This window comes from Takifugu flavidus, chromosome 19, assembly GCF_003711565.1.
Source record: "Takifugu flavidus isolate HTHZ2018 chromosome 19, ASM371156v2, whole genome shotgun sequence".
Taxonomy (NCBI): domain Eukaryota; kingdom Metazoa; phylum Chordata; class Actinopteri; order Tetraodontiformes; family Tetraodontidae; genus Takifugu; species Takifugu flavidus.
The window spans coordinates 7,125,015-7,143,005 of NC_079538.1; the positions used below are offsets into that span (position 1 = coordinate 7,125,015).

The 17,991-nt window shown below is 44.9% G+C and overlaps 1 protein-coding gene across 9 annotated transcripts in view; it reads left to right on the top strand.

Moving 5' to 3' along the window:
- The window catches only part of utrn (utrophin), a 104,686-nt gene that overhangs the window by 75,352 nt on the left and 11,343 nt on the right, over nucleotides 1–17,991 (top strand). For 6 of the 9 annotated variants that reach the window (XM_057017576.1, XM_057017577.1, XM_057017574.1 and 3 more), the window contains 11 exons: nucleotides 566–626; nucleotides 4,289–4,350; nucleotides 5,018–5,092; nucleotides 7,162–7,363; nucleotides 7,483–7,568; nucleotides 8,659–8,816; nucleotides 10,791–10,957; nucleotides 12,584–12,695; nucleotides 13,943–14,079; nucleotides 16,500–16,538; nucleotides 16,973–17,038. In XM_057017576.1, coding sequence (XP_056873556.1) covers nucleotides 566–626; nucleotides 4,289–4,350; nucleotides 5,018–5,092; nucleotides 7,162–7,363; nucleotides 7,483–7,568; nucleotides 8,659–8,816; nucleotides 10,791–10,957; nucleotides 12,584–12,695; nucleotides 13,943–14,079; nucleotides 16,500–16,538; nucleotides 16,973–17,038 — 1,165 coding nt within the window. The remainder of the gene's footprint in view (nucleotides 1–565; nucleotides 627–4,288; nucleotides 4,351–5,017; nucleotides 5,093–7,161; nucleotides 7,364–7,482; nucleotides 7,569–8,658; nucleotides 8,817–10,790; nucleotides 10,958–12,583; nucleotides 12,696–13,942; nucleotides 14,080–16,499; nucleotides 16,539–16,972; nucleotides 17,039–17,991) is intronic. The other 3 variants (XM_057017578.1, XM_057017579.1, XM_057017581.1) reach the window with 2 other exon arrangements.

Sequence of the window (17,991 nt, forward strand, 5' to 3'; positions counted from 1 at the left end):
CGGTCTCCTCTTTCATCTCCCAACACTGTGACACTATCTACTCCATCACACGTTCGCTCTCATTACACGAGTAGCTTAATATTCCCTCAGGGATCAATAGAGTAGCGCGTCCTTATCTCGCCCTATCTATCGCGTATATCTCCCAATCTCACTTAATCTCTTTCTCTTACTGTCTTTTCATCTCTCTATCTGAGCATAGAGCTGTGTCAAGGAGGAGGGACTGTGGGAGGGCAATAAATCAAGTAGTATTTATGCTCCATATTTCTCTGTGGAGCCAACGATATTTGGCTGGTTTTGTCACTGTGAGCTCACTGTTTACAACATTCCCTCGGTCTGGCAGCATATATTGTCCACGTGACACCTTTGGACTATTTTTCCATTCTTTTTTATATGTTGGTGCCCCTTTATTTAGAGCGTATTCAGCAGTACTTCCCCCCCAATTTAGATAAATTATAATAGGAGTGTTATGTTTTACATAATTTAAGTACAAGAGAACCAGGATGGGTTTCTGTCCTGTGTGCTACATTGTTACAGTTTAACCGAGTTATTCTCTCTCTGTATGCAGCTTCCGTGCAGCTCCCCTGGCAACGGGCGGTTTCTCAGAACAAGGTTCCATATTACATCAAGTAAGTGGCGTGAAATTGCTTCATCGTCTCGTTGTTGTACTGTGTTGGATCTTTTCACGTCGCCACGTGAAAGCCGGAATAATTGCCATAGAAATTGCCTGGAACAGAAACAAAAGAGAGGGAATATTCGGCATTTTATACGATTGTAGCAGAGGTTGGAGAAACATGTGAAAGGTTTGGAAAGTGCCACCAAAGGACTGAGCTTAATCTCGTGTACGTGCTGTAGAACCTGATAATAAAAAAATATTAAGAGGGTGTTAGATGGTTTAGCTGTCGAGGTCATGTAGGTTAATTTAATCTGATAAAGATGAAAGATCATCCAGTCTGGCTGTGATACCATCACTGACGTCTGGAGTTATCCCTCTTTAGTTGGCACTCAGATGGTCTACAGTCCAGAACGAGCTGGATTCATTACTGTTTATTTCTTAACATATTTCTTGCGATAGCTCATTATCGTAAACCTTTTCTCACTTTGTCCATGAGTCCCCGGACAGCCTCCCACAGTGTTCTTAATATAGTTTAACTATGATGCATTAGGATGTGGTTCTAATTTTGATTATTGAAGAAGAGAAGAAGAAGAAACATCTTTGATCCTCACGCCACCATTGACGGCCTCGCTGGAGTACCCAGCAGAGCTTCGAGCAAGTGAACACTTCCGCTGTTTTAAATTCCTAATTTTTCCTGTAACTTTAGTTGTCAAAATTGATCCATGCCATTTAATTGCGTAGCCACTGCCAAAGAGCTTTAGCTCCAACTTCCGATTATACTGTTTCCCACCGCAGCAACAATCCGCAATCGGCGCTTCATCGTAGCCTTTTAAATGGTATTGAAAGTAATTTAACCACTCGAATTTAGAGAGTGGGAACACTTGTGGTGCGTTCGGGTCTGCAGGAGGTCACTGCAGCGATAAAAGCCCAGCACAGAGAACTACTCAGAGGACGGCTCTTCTAAGTTTTGCATCAACGGTCTGTGGCCACAGATGTGCCCAGCCAGTGAACCTGCGTCCGCTCACTCACACCAACACGGGGACAAGGAGACACACACACACACACACACACACACACACGCACACACACACACACACACACACACACACACACACACACACACACACGGTCACTCACAAAGACAGGTGTGTTCTCATTCTCACAAAGATGCTTTCATATATCCAAAGGTCCTTATGAACTCCCCCTGGAACCACCCTCAGAACAGTTTTTTTCTCTTCCTCGGATACTTTTACAGCGAGCTAAATTCGCCACCGTTTATGGCTGCGGCGCTCCCGGGCTTGAAAACCAAATCCAGGATTAATCTCGGGTCACTTCCGCTGCTGTGACATCATTGGAGTGACCTGACTCCTTCTCTGAGACCTTAATTTCCCCCAACACGTCCTCATCTCCCTTTGGACACTGACTCTTTTCTCTGGGCTGATAAAAGGGCCCCTGATCAAAACGGCGGCTTGTCCGTCCCCTAGAGTGAAGTTCTGATGGGAAAATCAAACGCTTTCAAACACACTTGGAGCCCACTGCCTCATGTCTTTCAGCAACTTTGCTTTCTGTAGCATTTCACTCGTTCTGGCATTTCTGGGGTGGCCTAACATGCCTCGCAGGCTTTTTGAAAAATATAGCAAGAGTGGATTTCTGCAAAGATTAGTCTTCACTTTATTCGACAGCTTTTCTGGATCTTCTGTCTCCCTGTGTTTTTGTCACAGGAAACACATGGTGGACGGAGTTGCCCCTAATCCAGGCTCAGACTGCATGTTTTAAAATGACACATTTAAAACTCACGGCACTTAAATCTTAATAACAGAGGGTTTTAAAATGAGGACGCTCACAGTGGAGATGCAGACTCTGAATTTACCACATATTCATTCAGGGCCCTGTGATTTATAAATAAGAAATCCATCCTTGCTGCGATATCTGACTCAATCTATCTTTCTGGATTTGCATGTGATCATTTACCCACACCCTCATGATTATTCCGGATGCTTTCTTAGCATTTGACAGTGATAAAGCCCCAGCAGCAAAGAGGTAACTGGTCGGCAGCCAACTCCTTGATGGAATATTTTCACTTTTCGCCTGACTGTCCATTCTTGACTCAAGAAATAGGAGCTGCACCCCAGAGGGGATCTGTTTCTGATCTATACTGTCATTCTAAACAAAGGTAGACCATCTATTGGGTAATTATGGCCGTCATATTTGTTGATGTGAGGCTATATGAATTCCTTCATTACCTCCTGCTGCAGGAGCCACCTTCCATGACCCCAGTTATTTATTGTTTCTTTCTCTGAGATTTAATGATATTTCTGAAGGAAAATGTCAGATGCCTTCAACACAGACGACCAATGGAGATGAGGCTCCCTCAGACGGAGACTCCCTAATAGTTAGCCCCCAGCAAACCTGAAAGGAGCAGGTATTTTTGTTTACCAGTGAATCCAGTCTAGACGCTGAAATCCTGTCATGGCTCTGTTATTTCTGGACGCAGAACTTCTTTCCATCCATTTCAAGTGTACTTTACAGGCTGTGGTCCTCACAATCGATACTGGAGGACCTCAGCAAGTCAAATCAATTCCCACGTGTAGATAATGATGTTTTTTTCATTCCAAGTGTATTTTCCAAATGCTGTAGTATTTACGCTTTGTTACCTTCTCCTCCAACGTCTCTCCACTGCTTTTGAATGTTTCTTGTGCTACTTTAATGGCAGAAACTTTGTAGTAAATGTCACAGCACTATTTTCTTGTACCGTTTTTTACTATACAGAGAGTTTTCATATTTTGCCTCAGTAGCTTTGTGCTTCTGTGTCCTTTCAGGCTTCAGTGATAAAAATCTGAGGCCTTTGATAGTTGCTTCTCCTCCCCTGACTTGTGCTTTTGTGTGCAGCTAGTCCCCAAACTGGATTCCTTGAAACTCCTTCTTTAGTCCAGGCAAACTCGTTGTAATCCATTAAATCAAGCACTGTCCACTTGTCCGTAAATTAGCCTGAGGCCATCGGCCCCCGTGGATGCTGAGCAGTGATGGACAGGGGTGCACGAGGAGAACCCCTGTCGCCTGCTCCGCTACCTCAGTTCACCTCCTGTTTTCGACGCAGTGCTGCCTGTCAGCGGAGAGCAAGCTGTCGCGGAACCCTCGGAGGAGGTTTAGCGTTCAAAAACAAAGGACTTTTATTACAAACCTGCCTTCCAGAAATCCAAACATTCCGCAGTGATCTGAGCATTGCCTCTGACAGCCGGCTCCATCTTAAAACAGACACGTTCTAGCACAAGCGCGTGGAGGACGGCGCCGGGCAAAGCGACGTATTAATTGAAGCATCCTTCGCAAAAGTTTGTTGGCGTGTGTGTGAACGTTTGATCTGTTTCTGTCAGTGCTGTTGTATTCACGTCGTGTTGGTCTTGTTTGTGTGTATTTGTCACAGGATGTCGGGGCCTTTAAGCTGCGAGAGACAGTCTGCAGTTTCTGTCCCCAATCCGCAAAACAGATTGCAACAAAGCTATCAGTGTCTGCCGTGATGTTAGCTCGGGAGTGTGTGTATACTGACAGGTTCTTGTGTGGGCACTTAAGCTCTCCGAGTACTTCTGTATCTCGTAGCGTCTAAAGCCGCCACGTCTTTCTAAGTATCTGCGTCTGTTTTAGTGTCGTTTACTCTTCCTCTGTTGTTGTGTTTCTCAGTCACCAGACGCAGACGACCTGCTGGGACCATCCGAAGATGACAGAACTCTACCAGACATTAGGTAGACACACACACACCCACGCTGTCTGTGTATTAAACCCCATCACTTACTTAAGAAGTAACATGCTTCCCCAGCATCACTAAAGCAATTCTGATTGAAATATGCATCAGGTTTTTACATTTGGTTGGCAAGTGCAACCTGTTTCTGGCCCCTGTGTTTATCCTGTGCAGTTAGACAGGTGCGTTCTGGGTTAGTCAGTGCCAAATGGATCAAACGTAACATGAAAGGAAATATTTCTATCCGCCTCCTGGTGAGGGATCAACAGCATCCCTTTTTTTTGGCTCTTTTCATGTTATTTTACAATTTACATGTAGCTGAAATGTTGCCTTGATCTTCCTCGCGCATTCTCCCGCTCCGCGTTAACGTCCGTATGCATATCCGCGATGCTGTAGGGTGGCCGGTGTGACTGTGTTTTTAATGAGGTGCCAAATAAATAATAAGCGGTGGAACTTTGGCAGATTTCACTGCCGGCCAGAAGCTCAACAAATAACATCCAACTCCGCAGTGACACCGAATGACACCGGCTACAGTCTCTACCCTTCCCCTATGCTCCACACACAATAAAGAACATACCAGTCCATGAATTAGTCTGGGTTCTGTATCACAGCCTTTTCTGATCCTTCTGTTTGTCCGCCTCTTATCCCTTTGTCTCTATTCCTGCCTGTAGCGGACCTCAACAATGTGAGATTCTCGGCGTACCGAACAGCCATGAAGATCCGCAGACTGCAGAAAGCCCTGTGCTGTAAGTAGGACGGACGCCCGCTCTCACACGCACCTTAATACCTATGACTGTGCTCCTCTTCTGTTGATGTCTGCGTGCAACAAGGGTATGAAGGGAGGATTTCTGAAGCTTTGCCATGCACAGTGTGCCAGGACAGCACTGCAGCCAAGGATGTTTTGGCTTTTAAATGACACCCAGCCTCTCGTACGTGTATGTGTGGATGTCTTTTTTGGTTGCCTGGTATGACAGCCACAGCTGCTGCCTGTGCTGCTGAAGAGCATAATTTGTTGCGAGCAGGTGGGTTTGGTTTCCGCGGACATTTTTCACCCCTCTTGCTGTTTGTTTTGTTTATAATGGATGTTTAAACGGAGGCAGTTACTGTCTATTGTTCCAGGGCGTAAAAACCCCATCTACGCATACGTGGCAGGTGCACGCAGGCCCCCCGTTCCTGAGAGGTTTGAGTCAGCGGGGCAGCAGCAACACGGGCACGGCTCAGTCTAACAGTGATGGTGATGAATGCTAACTATTATCCAGCTGTTGATGGTCTCCAGCAGCACACGCTGGGAAACCAGGCCTGCTCATTTGCGTCCTGCTGTTTCCAAGAAGTTTTGCCACGAGTTCATGTGCGAAACCGGTTCCCCGCACGAGCGCGAACCCATCGCGGGCATCGCAGTGTGTTGTGTTTGTTAATTGTTAATTAGTTTAAGTCGTGCGGTGTTTTGGTTTGCCTCTCTGATCGCGCGTGTGTGCGCGTTCGAGATAAGGATGCATTTCAACAGTGCAATTCAATTTCATCAAGGAGATAAGAGCAGTCACAGCCCGAAGGAAAGCGCATGCGCACACATGCTGGTGTTATATGTGACCTGTGCGTGATTGTATAGTTGTAATTGTGAGCACATTGGATATATCGTGAAATGGTTAACGGGGTTAGAGCTGTGCCAAGGGGAGATGGAGAAGCACAAATGAGCTTGCCTGGCATCCCGCTGATGTGCCACCGTTTCTCAGCTTCATATGTGCTAACTTGGCATAAAAGCCAGAGAGAAGAATGGTTGTGTTTCTGACGGAACCGGCTGCTCTGTAGAGCCCGGCTTTGCTCGGCTGTAGCGCGGTAATTAGTGCTTTCTGGGGGGCAGAGAGCAAGATTTGCTAACGAAGCCATGAATTCCTCCAGAAAAGGATAAAGAAGAGACGCAGGAGAAGCAACAAAAGAAGGATGCATAGAAATCTATAGCGTTATTGCCTCTTTTGATCATAACACTACGCGTTCTAAATGAGTTATACACCCTCAGAAAAAAACATGCTGTCATTCATCTCAATGAATAAAGCCATTCATGTGTCATTTGTCGACCTCTGTCGATATCTACACTAGCTGCTCTCCATTTATTATGATGATGAATGACGGTAAATTGCTTCTGCTCCTACTGAGCAGAGAAGGAAAAAAGTCAGAAAAAGAAAATCAATGTGGATTGACCATAGTGATAAAAAATGGGAGTAAATCCACGCCATACTGTAGGTTTAGTTGCGTTTGAGTGCACGTAATCTGGACTAGAATCAGCTGATATAGACAAATGCTGCTTGGGTTGTGTAAAAGGATGCATTTATCCACCCACCGTTTGTGTGTAACGCAGCAGCTGGTCAATACTGGTCAGCAGCTGCTGAAAGACTTTGTGCTTAATGTTTCAGTTTCTCTGATCCTCTTTGAATGTATTTGTAGCTGGCTGTTGTGTTTATTACTGGCCTCCCCGAGGACTTGTTTAGCCTTGTTCTTTTTTTTTTTACTCTTGCTTTCAAGATACAAAAGTTATAGTTGGACTTTAAAAAAAAGAGCAGAGCAAAGTGCTGATTTTAGCTTCATTCAGTGACGCCAGGGCCAATGAATTCATTTGAAAAGAGCAGGAATGTTCTTCCTTTCTGCTCTGATTCCTGTCTGCACACTTGAATGTTGTGAATGATTTGTCTTTCCAGGCCTCCACAGTGGGTCTTAAAACTCCAACAAAGGTGTCTGAGTGGTTCCGACATGCTGGTTTTCTCTGTTCCTAGCTGACTCACTCCCCTTTCTTCTGTCCTCTGTCTCCTTCCCTCACCTGCAGTGGACCTGCTGGACCTCAACGTGGCTCAGAACACTTTCAAGCAGCACAAACTCGCCAACAACAGTCAGCTGCTGTCCGTCCCCGACATCATCAACTGCCTGACATCCATCTACGACGGCCTGGAGCAGGAGCACAAAGACCTTGTCAACGTGCCACTCTGCGTTGACATGTGTCTCAACTGGCTTCTCAATGTTTATGACACGTGCGTGAGATCCATCACTAGGGCAGCAGAACCTTTTAAAAGGCTACAACAATGCAAATATCCTCATTTTTGCATCAATAATGTTGTATATAACGTAAATGTGGGTGCGGTGTTTACAGGGGCCGCAGTGGAAAGATCCGTGTCCTGTCCATGAAGATCGGCTTGCTGTCTCTCTGCAAAGGACACCTGGAGGAGAAATACAAATGTGAGCTCTGACACATTTGCCGAATATCTGCCGACACATGAGTTTTAACGCCAGGCCGATCTACGGCGAGCTCGCCCCACACTGCTCCAGTCCCAGCGCTATTAATCAAACTTCACAGAACAAAAGAGGGAGTGAAGACGGAGAATCTTTGTTTCTAATTGGATGACAGACCTCCCACATATTTGCCCCGCTCTTTATTTAATTATATTTCACGACTTCTTTTTAAAGGATCAGTGGGTGTTGAATTTAGCTTTGCTATTACTGGGAGGAAAGTGTCATTTTGGCTTCCTGCTCTTTGTTTCTGTCAGTTTATCTCCCCTCACTGTCACTGCTCACAGCATTGTTCATCCATCCAACTGTGTCACTTTGTGCTGGCTCCCTTTTTTCCCCATTTTCTTCCTCGTCTTTCTGTCCCCTTTCCTTGTTTTCTCCTGCCACGGCATCCTCGAACCTATTCTTTCCACTGGCACTTTGCATTAGCTTGAGAAGGTTATAAAACATGGCTGATTGCACCTCTCCTCTTGCGCTCTGCTCTTTTAGAGTCTAGTTGGCTGTAGTTTCGCTCACACACACACACACACACACACACACACACACTCGTCGTTTGGCACATGTCTAATGTTCGGAATCGGAATCTGAAGCTAGCGAGTAAGAGATATGAGTGTTTTTATGATGTCACCACAGATGTGTGATAGAAAGGAAGCAAAGCACATTTTATCCAGTGTTTGGATGCACGCCACACTCGCGCTCTTACAACCACACAAACAAGAACGATCGGTGGCAGGAAGTGAGCGGCTCATCGGCACCCTCATCCATCCGCGTCCCCCATGAAACTGTCTGTGCTGTGCCTGCGACGTGTGGATGAGTTTTATAGCTTCATTTAACCGATGCGCCTGTGTGCCTTTGCAATATTCTATGTCCAGTTTGGGAGAATGTGCCAGACATTTGGGACGGGGGACAAAGAATTGTAAAAAGAAATATATAAAAAAAACAATGTGGTAATAAATGTCCCCTTTCCTGCCATTCTTCACAATATTCATACATGTGTTGTAGCTAATTCTCAGTCCCTCTTTGTGTTCTGCCTGTCCAGACCTTTTCAGCCAGGTAGCATCGGCCGGGGACACGTGTGACCAGAGACAACTGGGCCTCCTGCTCCATGAAGCCATCCAGATCCCAAGGCAGCTGGGCGAGGTGGCCGCCTTTGGAGGCTCCAACATCGAGCCCAGCGTCCGCAGCTGCTTCCAGCATGTATGTTTAACACAAACAAGAGGGCAGATGTGGGCTGGTCACACACGGGCACTTTCCCGTTCACCGTCAGACACCAGTACAGCACTTTTGTCCTGACACAGTCACCAAATGCGTGTTGCCCAAACTCAAGGTGAAAACTTCCCAGAGTTGAAACAGAACGACCAAAGAGTTGGTAAAATATTGCTCACTATATTCAAGCTCGGTGACACTTTTGGTAATTGCTTTTTCATATGCAACATCGCTGCAAGAGTTCAATTTTCTCTGCCTCTTCAGGAAGCTAATTGACATTAAGCGTCACAGTCTTCTCGTTTTCCAGCCGTCTGACTCCTGCCTCTCTCGGTCCTGCACAAAGGCCGCAGTATTGCAGCTGTGCTGACCAACCATGACGCCTCAAATGGTTTCCAGTCGTCTGCTGGCCGTCCTTCAGTCCCGTCCTTTATCTCTGAATATTATTACCACTCAATGATGTCTCCGCTCTCTGGGATCGCTTTAAGTTTCCCCCTCACAGGCTCCTGCTGTTGCATTCCTAAATAAGAGCCAAACCTTAAAATCAGAAAAGTTATTAATTTAACCAAACCCGCCCCATGTCTCACAAAATAGTTGATGACACATTCATTTACACGTGCAGGGAGATGAGCGCAAATTTCACATACAAATTATCCACAGATGTGGTCACGCCATGCACGCTCCACTAGCTCCACTAGCTCCACTAGCTCTGCAGCTCATTAATCATTTCAGCGTCATACTAAAAATGACACATATGTCGACATCCCTACGTGCGTGAATGCAAGACTCCGCCGTGCTGGGCCGGTCTGCGAGTGACGGTGCAGCCATTTGATTTAATGGGACTGTGATGAATATGGCCCCGCTCACTGCTCCTCGGTCATTAACCCATCCATCCGTTTATGCCACATCCCTTCATTCGTCTCCATGTACTGCTGTAATTAATTCCTGAGTGCCATAAATGCACCTTTAGGAAACACATAAGGAGGGAAGGTAAAGATGTGACGCTGCAAGGTGAAAGAGACACGGGGAAAGTTGAAGGAGAGGAGACGTGAGTTCCGTTGGGGTGAAATGTCCATTGGCAACTGTCTCCTACTCGGTAGTTTCAATTTCACACCCTCTTTAATGTATGACAAAAACATACAGTAAATCCAAATTGTTACCTGAGAATAGCTTGAAATGTTGCTAATTAACAAGGCCTGTCTGACCTTTTTTACCACTTGATGGTTTTATTAGGTGCATTATTTCCCTCACAAGCACTTAGTCCTTTATGTTTTTCAGAGTCCAGATTTTATGGTGGATCTGCTTCTTTTTTTGGGTTCATATTGTGCTTTTTCCATCCCTGATTTATCTTCAAAAGAAATATAATTAGAATATCCTGCAGCCGTAGGATGGGCTGAACAAAAAGACCCGGCACACACATATAGGAACCACTTCTTGATTTTTCTTTCTCCTATTATGAATGCATTCCTTTTTTGTTGCCCTTTTTCCGGTGAAGGAAAGGTCACATTTGACTTGTTTAGTAGGATCAACAACCATGTCAAAGCTTCTAACCGCGTCCTTTTGTTTGAATAGAGTTCCTCTGGAAATATATCGATTGTGAATCAATGTATAATTCTGAAAATCCTGGGTAATTTCTTCTTGTTGCTGAGAGCCCCATTGTAAATCAGTAGAATTACAATAGGAAAGGCTTCAGAGTGTGTTTATTCTGACAACTACATTACAATAACTGCAGCCGGTCATTTACAATGACATCTTTACCTCAAAAACATGAGAAGCATGCGGGTTTCTACAGTTTATCAAGTGAAGCACATGTTGACCAGGTTTAAGGCCAGAATAAATCATCTGTATTTACATGTTGTTGCCCATGTGTTTGGATGTTGATTTTTACTGGAACTGGTGTAAGTTCACATGGTAGCACAGCATAATTGAAAGACTCCTCACCGTTGGCATTGGCTCTTTTGTGCTCAGGTGAACAATAAGGTGGAGCTGGAACCCAGGCAGTTTGTGGATTGGATGCGCCTGGAGCCCCAGTCAATGGTCTGGCTGCCTGTCCTGCACAGAGTGGCGGCGGCGGAGACGGCCAAACACCAAGCCAAGTGTAACATCTGCAAGGAGTGTCCCATTGTCGGCTTCAGGTAAAGTGCGCTCGCTCGTGCACAGGTTTAATTCAAAATGCGTGACGCACCAAACAAGGACACGAGTCTACGCCGCGTAGCACAGCGCACGTTGCGCCAATGTGGGAGCGGTCTGTCTGTTCTCTCCTGGTCGAGTCTAAAGGGCAGATCAGCTCTGGAGGGCAGGCATTTATCTAAATGTCAACAGCTGATACACCACCGACTAAATACCATCTGGGGGTTAGTAATGAAACCTCAATGGCAGGCACACACCCATAAACACACAATGCACGGGGGCGTCCACAAAAGCCTGATTGGCTGGCAAACAAATCCATAAGAGATCCGGCCCGAGACTGTGCAGGACTGCCAATCACTCATGTTTCACACAGGCGTACAGCAACATCGGGTAAATAAAAGGGTCACGATGCTGGTTCACTGCAGTAAAGCCAAGAGAAATGTAAATTTGATACTACAGATGGAAACTGCTGAAACTACAGGAAGAGGGGGAGATTGTCCCTTTGCCAACCCTTGTTTGCCGGTGAAAAGAGAAAAGCAGTCAGACTTGTGATCAAGCACCCGTCTCCCAAGTTCTGCCAGTGATGGATGAGAGGCAGCGGCAGAGAAGATGGAAGGCAGAGAGGAAACACTGATAATAAATGTGCAGGGTTGTTTTTAGGATTTCGTTTTTGTTGCTTTGAATATCCAAAAGAGAAGAAAGGGTGGCACAGCGGGTCATCTGAGAACTGCTGATGTATCTCTGATTAGTTACAGCAACAAAACAGGAAAGTGTTCAGACAGAACGTCAGACGTGCACTTTCCTCTTTAGGCAGAATTGTCCTCGTGCATTAGATTAGATTAGACTGGACCTCTTCTGGAAAGATGTGTCTGTCTTGTTTTGCTTGTTTTTTTGCTTTTAAAATCAGTTTCGGCAATTTTGTGGTATTATGACAGCTGGAGGAGAAGCTGCTCACACATCCAGCAACCCAGAAACCTGTTAATATTGATGCTTGTTGTCTCCTCCCCAACGTTATCGTTTCTTCAGTCATATGCTGCGCGTCAGTCTGTAATGGACTGTTTGACTTGCTAATGTTTCCTGCATGGCTACTTCCTTTGATATATGGTTCTCCCGTAGCTCATCACTCCTCTGACCTTGAGAAAGCCAGAGGAGAGAATGATGACCAATATGAAAGCTGTAACGTCGGCAGACTCCTCTCTCAGTTGGGAGAGTGGTGGCTACACCTGCTGAGGGGGACATTTATGTCAAATCCTTTATTATTTTTTGCGAATCCATAGGACGATTTCCCATACTGGGAGGTTGGTGAAGGTTGTTCAGCATGTTTACGCAGGGGACGGTTGACAGTTAGTGGAAATGACAGCTCTTCCAGACGCCTGGAAATGGGTCCTATATGTGCCTGTCTACACACACACACACACACACACACACACACACATCAAAAGTAGCTATAGAAAATGGTGTTTAAAGCAGGCATATTCAATCATTGACTGGTTTAGTCTGGTCATATCTATGATCATAATAGATTGTATGTATAAATGATGGCTTCAAATGAGGAGTTCACCCAGGGAAATGTTGTTGCTCATCAGCCTTGATTAGGTCTCATATTCTTTCTTTCAAACTCCCGTTGTCAGGTATCGCAGTCTGAAGCATTTCAACTACGACGTGTGCCAGAGCTGCTTCTTCTCTGGACGCACAGCCAAGGGCCACAAGCTCAACTATCCAATGGTGGAGTACTGCACACCGGTGAGTGCACCGGGTTGTTTGCATGACCAACACATGCCATCCCACCTCGAAAAGGTTTAGACCATACGCACACACATCAGTCCCCTTATGGTATGTTGGAGCTGTTTAGATGCTTTGATTCCCATTAAAACTTGGAAGATCTGTCTGCATTCCGATCCATCTGAAAGGTCAAAGCTCTGTGGTCTCTCTCTGCTCCAAAAGGAAGAAAAAAACTTTCCTATTTTCTTCCTTTTGTTTGGACCAAATCATCAAAAACGGAGCAATCGGCTTCAAAACGTACATGCATACTGTAAGTCATAAATATACTGGGATGTATGAATAATTTCCATTACTTGTGGCAGAAAGCAGGATTTCAATTTTACCAAGGTGATACGGGTGTGATTTTAATAAAGGGAGCTGAACATGGCGTCTTTCCTCGATGGCTCTGCAGTCACAAATCTATGTAATTACAGGATTGCTCATCTCCAAATTCAAATAGAGTGGAGATGTTTCTCATTCCTTTCCCATAATTTGCTTTTTCAAAGCGCAGACTGGATAGATATCGACTACAGGAGCTGTGGTATGGAATAATAGCCCAGGCCTGCCGCGGGTGTGAAAATGCTGGTCATTTCATTTTATCTTATTAAGATCAATAACATAAGCCAATGTGGATACAATTCAACACCTTTCCATGTAGAGGTAAATTGACTTCAATTAAATACGATCACAAACCCTCAGACATCGGTGGTTTCTGCGTGTGACTGAAATAATAAACCAGTCGGTGACTCGTAGCACGAAGACGCAGTAAATAAACCTACACTCAAAACTCATTTGAGACTTGAGATCTGCATCTCTCCTTTGAAGGAAACCACCTGTGAGCAGTAGAGGTAGCATATATCAGCAACGGGAGACGATTCCGACACTGACACCCCGACAACGACAGATGGAAACTTGAGATGTCCTATTTCCCTCCTTTATTCGCTCAGAAATATCAGAATCTTGTAAAAATGAGTGAATTCTGGAAAAAAGCAGCTTTGAGCCACGTTGTTACTGCCCATTCTGGGTTCATCCGTGCCAAATACTTTACTCACTCCCTTCCAGCCATTTCGCCTGGAATCCTTAATGTCATTTTGCTTTAACATTACGGTACATTGGATGTGTTGGGTCATGGTTGATAACCTCTCCTTCTTTTCCCCACCCACACCCACACATATATAACCGTGCTCTATAATCGTTGTTGATGCGACGTGTGTTCGTCTTTCTCGTAGACGACATCAGGCGAAGACATGCGCGACTTCACCAAAGTGCTGAAGAACAAATTCCGCTCCAAAAAGTACTTCGCCAAGCATCCTCGGCTGGGTTACTTACCCGTGCAGACGGTTCTAGAAGGCGACAACATGGAAACGTAAGTCACCACTGAGGGTCTCTGATTAAATGATTAGGAGTCTGGTTACTATACAGCACAAATCCACCTATAGATTAAACAGCAGCAGCTGGAACTGGAGACTCCAGGACGTGTAAAATGTTTATTTCTAGCAGATCTCGAGCCTCGGGGAGACTTATCTCACTCCACCACCTACATTTCCAGCTTCAACCACAGCCAGTAACTGTTTCAACCAACAGATAAAACACAATATGTAGCAATTAAATCCTCTGCCTTTTTGCTGCTTAGTCCCCTGCAGTGGTTAGTTACTAAAAACAGCCTGACATACATTAAGACTTGGAGGATCACAGCGAAATCAATACATGTAAGCATTAATAAGCCTTTTTCGGTAAATGAGAACCCTTTTTTTTGCTACTTCTTCATACTGGTCATGGTCCGGGCTCAACTGAAGCTGCTTCTCTGTCTTCAGCACCAATGCAGTGTGTGAGTTTCTGGTCCCCGCTGCTGCTAACAGAGAGAAGCCCTTAACGGACGTTTAAGTAGCCGTGATTATGCAGACACCTCAGGCCAGCCTCTCATTTTCACTCGGTTGTGGCCCTTTTAATCGTGGCCCTCTGAATCCGAGACCTCTTTGTTGACTTTTCCCTGAACATTATTTATCTATTTATTCTGTTGTCACTATAGTCTGACTGCTCTCTTGCAGCCGTGTATGTAAACTGGGAAAAGTATAAAAACTGGAGAGCACTTTACATTTGTCAGCTCTTCTCCTTAATGTCTTTTCTCCTCCACTCCTGTTGTAGCGTTTCACTTTTTTTTAAATACCTCCCACTTTTTTTTATTTTTGCACCTTGAGTGCACAGAACACCGCCTACTCACACCTCCCACTGCATTTTTGTTTCATTTCACGACAGAAAGGATTTTCGATCTGTCATAGCTATTTTGTTATTAATATAGGAGGCAGGCTAATGGATTCCCACTTAAGTGATTTTTTTTTTCCTACTTGGTAAAGCACGAGTTTCTGCTCCATTAATCCCCACAGATAATGGCCTTGTAGGTGGATTTTATAATTAGTATGGTCTTTTTTTGTTGTTTTGCTTTTTCTTCCTCTCAAGAATACAGGAAAGAGAAAAATCGAATTTAAAAGGATGCTCTCTGACCTGGCCGGACTAGCTTCACTTCAACCAACTTTTTCTCAAAATAAAAGTCATAAGGGAGTTTTGGTGAAAATGCTTACCTGTTACGTTACCCTCTGTAGGCTGGGATCTTTTCAAACCTTGTTAGAATAACATCACATTTTTAGATGAAAGGAGAACATTGGAAGAACCTCAGCACGTTCATCCATACTTCAGCAGGCACAACAAACCGCTCCGCTTAACCAGCTCATTACAGAAGCTCCAATTATCAAACCTTAAACACTCCCAAGGTCTTCCTTCTGCTTTACCTGCTTTTACCCACACTTATTTCTCTATTTTAAGTTAGGTTTGTCTCAAAAATATGCTGCTTTTTCGCACGTCACTGTGTGTCAAATCATAATGTGTCGGTTTCCGTGGACGTGTTGTTTTCTGTTGTTTTTGGCAACGCTGATAACTGGCATTGAAGAGACAGAGAAGTCAGCAAGGGCATCTAAAAAAATGTGGCAGCAGCAGCTGAATATAACACCTATCTCTCCTGCTGAGTCTGTTATTTCCTTTTCCCACCATTTGGTGCATTTTTCCCCTTCTGGATCCGATTTCCCCCACCTTCCAGCAGCTACACGGGTGTGACCACCATGCATCAAGTGCAAGTGAATTTTCCTAAAGTGTGGGGACCGTTATCTTGCCAGTCTGCTGCCAGACGTCTCTGCGAAAACACAGTCCTCTGTTTTTTTGTAGATAAGAGGGTGTTCAATTTGTTTCCAAAAAAGCAGTTTATCTTTTGCCTTTCTAAAAATAGCTGCAGTAATCAGAGAGTGGAAAACAGATGCCTTTAATATTCTCTTCTACCTCCCTAAACAGGAGTTCCATCCACTACAACACAAATAATTGACAATCTAGGAGATGCATCCTGTGCAGGCTTTTGTTATGTCTATAATAAATAAGAAAAAAGATCATCTTTCATTTCACATTTAAATAGCTAGAATAAAGATGTTCTTATTGTTTTTAGCTGACAAAAATCAGTCCATTTCTTGACCATTTAAATGCTTTCCAAACCTCCATACTTCATCTGTCAGTCTTTTTTCTAAGCAGGTATTTGTTGTCATCGCCCACCTACGTTACCACAAAGAGTAAATATTTTTGTGACCATGTAATGGCCTTCACTCTTTGGTGAATTCAGCCACTGAGCTGTTGGAAACTGTCTTCCCTTTCCCTTCCTGCACCTGCAGCGTTTAGTCCGAGTTGACATTCAGTGTTATATGGTACCTTAACCCCCCCCCTCCGTCCTTCCCTTCAATTCTCTTACAGTCCTGTCACCCTCATCAGCATGTGTCCGGAGCAGTATGAGTGAGTATCAATGCCACCGGCGTCGTCTCGCCCTCACACTGAACGCAGTTTAACCTCCTCCGGTCCCGGCTCACCCTACCCCAACATAGTCATGACCCCCCTGCATGTTGCCTGCCTGCCTGTTTGCCTGATTCACTGGCTGAACACGCAAGCCCAAATCACTCTTCATCTGCACCTTCTAACATCTAAAATTCCACCTAGTGACTAGTTGCTCACCCCAGCAGTGGCTGTCCAAATAATCCAGCTCTTTTTTTTTTAGATCATCCCGATTTCTAGTTTCTCTCTCTCGGATATTCGGATTTGCATTTCTCTTTCTAGAGGGTTCTTTAGGTTGCGAATGCGCACGTGCAGGAGAATCTTGTGAATCCTGCGACCCAAACGGGCTGCGTGAGCATGCGGAATCTCATTCATCTCATTAATTCATTCATTTCCAGGCTGTCCCAGTCACCTCAGCTCTCTCATGATGACACCCACTCCAGGATAGAGCAGTATGCCAGCAGGTATGCCTCCAATTCTTCAGCCATTATCTCGGCCTCTCACACGCACCACGTCCTGCCTATATTGATGACCTGGTGTAAATGGTGCATATTTAAAGGTGGAATGCTTCATTGCGAGATGAGTAATTTACCACTGTTTTTGCACATCTTTATTATTCATCATTAATGAATGCTGCAGTTGGTAATAGATGGCGGAAAATGTTGGTAATTACAATAATGATGTAAAGCTAAAGCCGGCCCCCTCAGCTGCAGACACTTTAGATCCCCAGCTGAGATCAGAGCAGCAGCATTTCCATTTTAAATCATCCAGCCACCAACATCTGCACGCCCGTGGACACAGAGTGTGGCCCGCAGTTAATCATTACCCGCTTCAGGAAGCTAATGTCGCTGCCATATTGATGTTGGAAATCTGTCACGTTTGATTTTGTGATAAGTGGAAACGTGGAGATCCCACACGTGCGCAAACTCCAGCGTGCCCTTTTAATGAATGCCTAATCAGTCCGAAGCTTATCTTCCCTGACGAGGATGCGGGTTACACGTGTCGGAGCGGAGCCGCGCACAAAGCTTTAATCTTAAAGGGTCTTGTCGGGCGGTGCTGCTCCGTCCGACCAGACGCCTTCTGCCGGTCACACATCATTAACCTCCGCTCACTGTTTCTGGCAGCGTTTTTTTTATCATTCGGACACAGGCCCCTTTTTAGCCCAGTGCAGATGCTGACATTTCAGAAGATAGCCGAGCTTCTAGATTAGCACGTGCACGTGATCTACCACCAGTGGATTTTTACTACTTTTTTTTTTCAAATCTCCTCAACTGGATGTTCTGTATGAGCCTGATTTAGATTTGTCTGTGTGCAACATTTGTTAAAGTTGCTTGGCAACCCTGATTCTTTTGGCTTTGTTCTAAATTTAGAACGTGGTCGATCTCAATGAATATGTGGAAGCCAAACCAAATCAAGC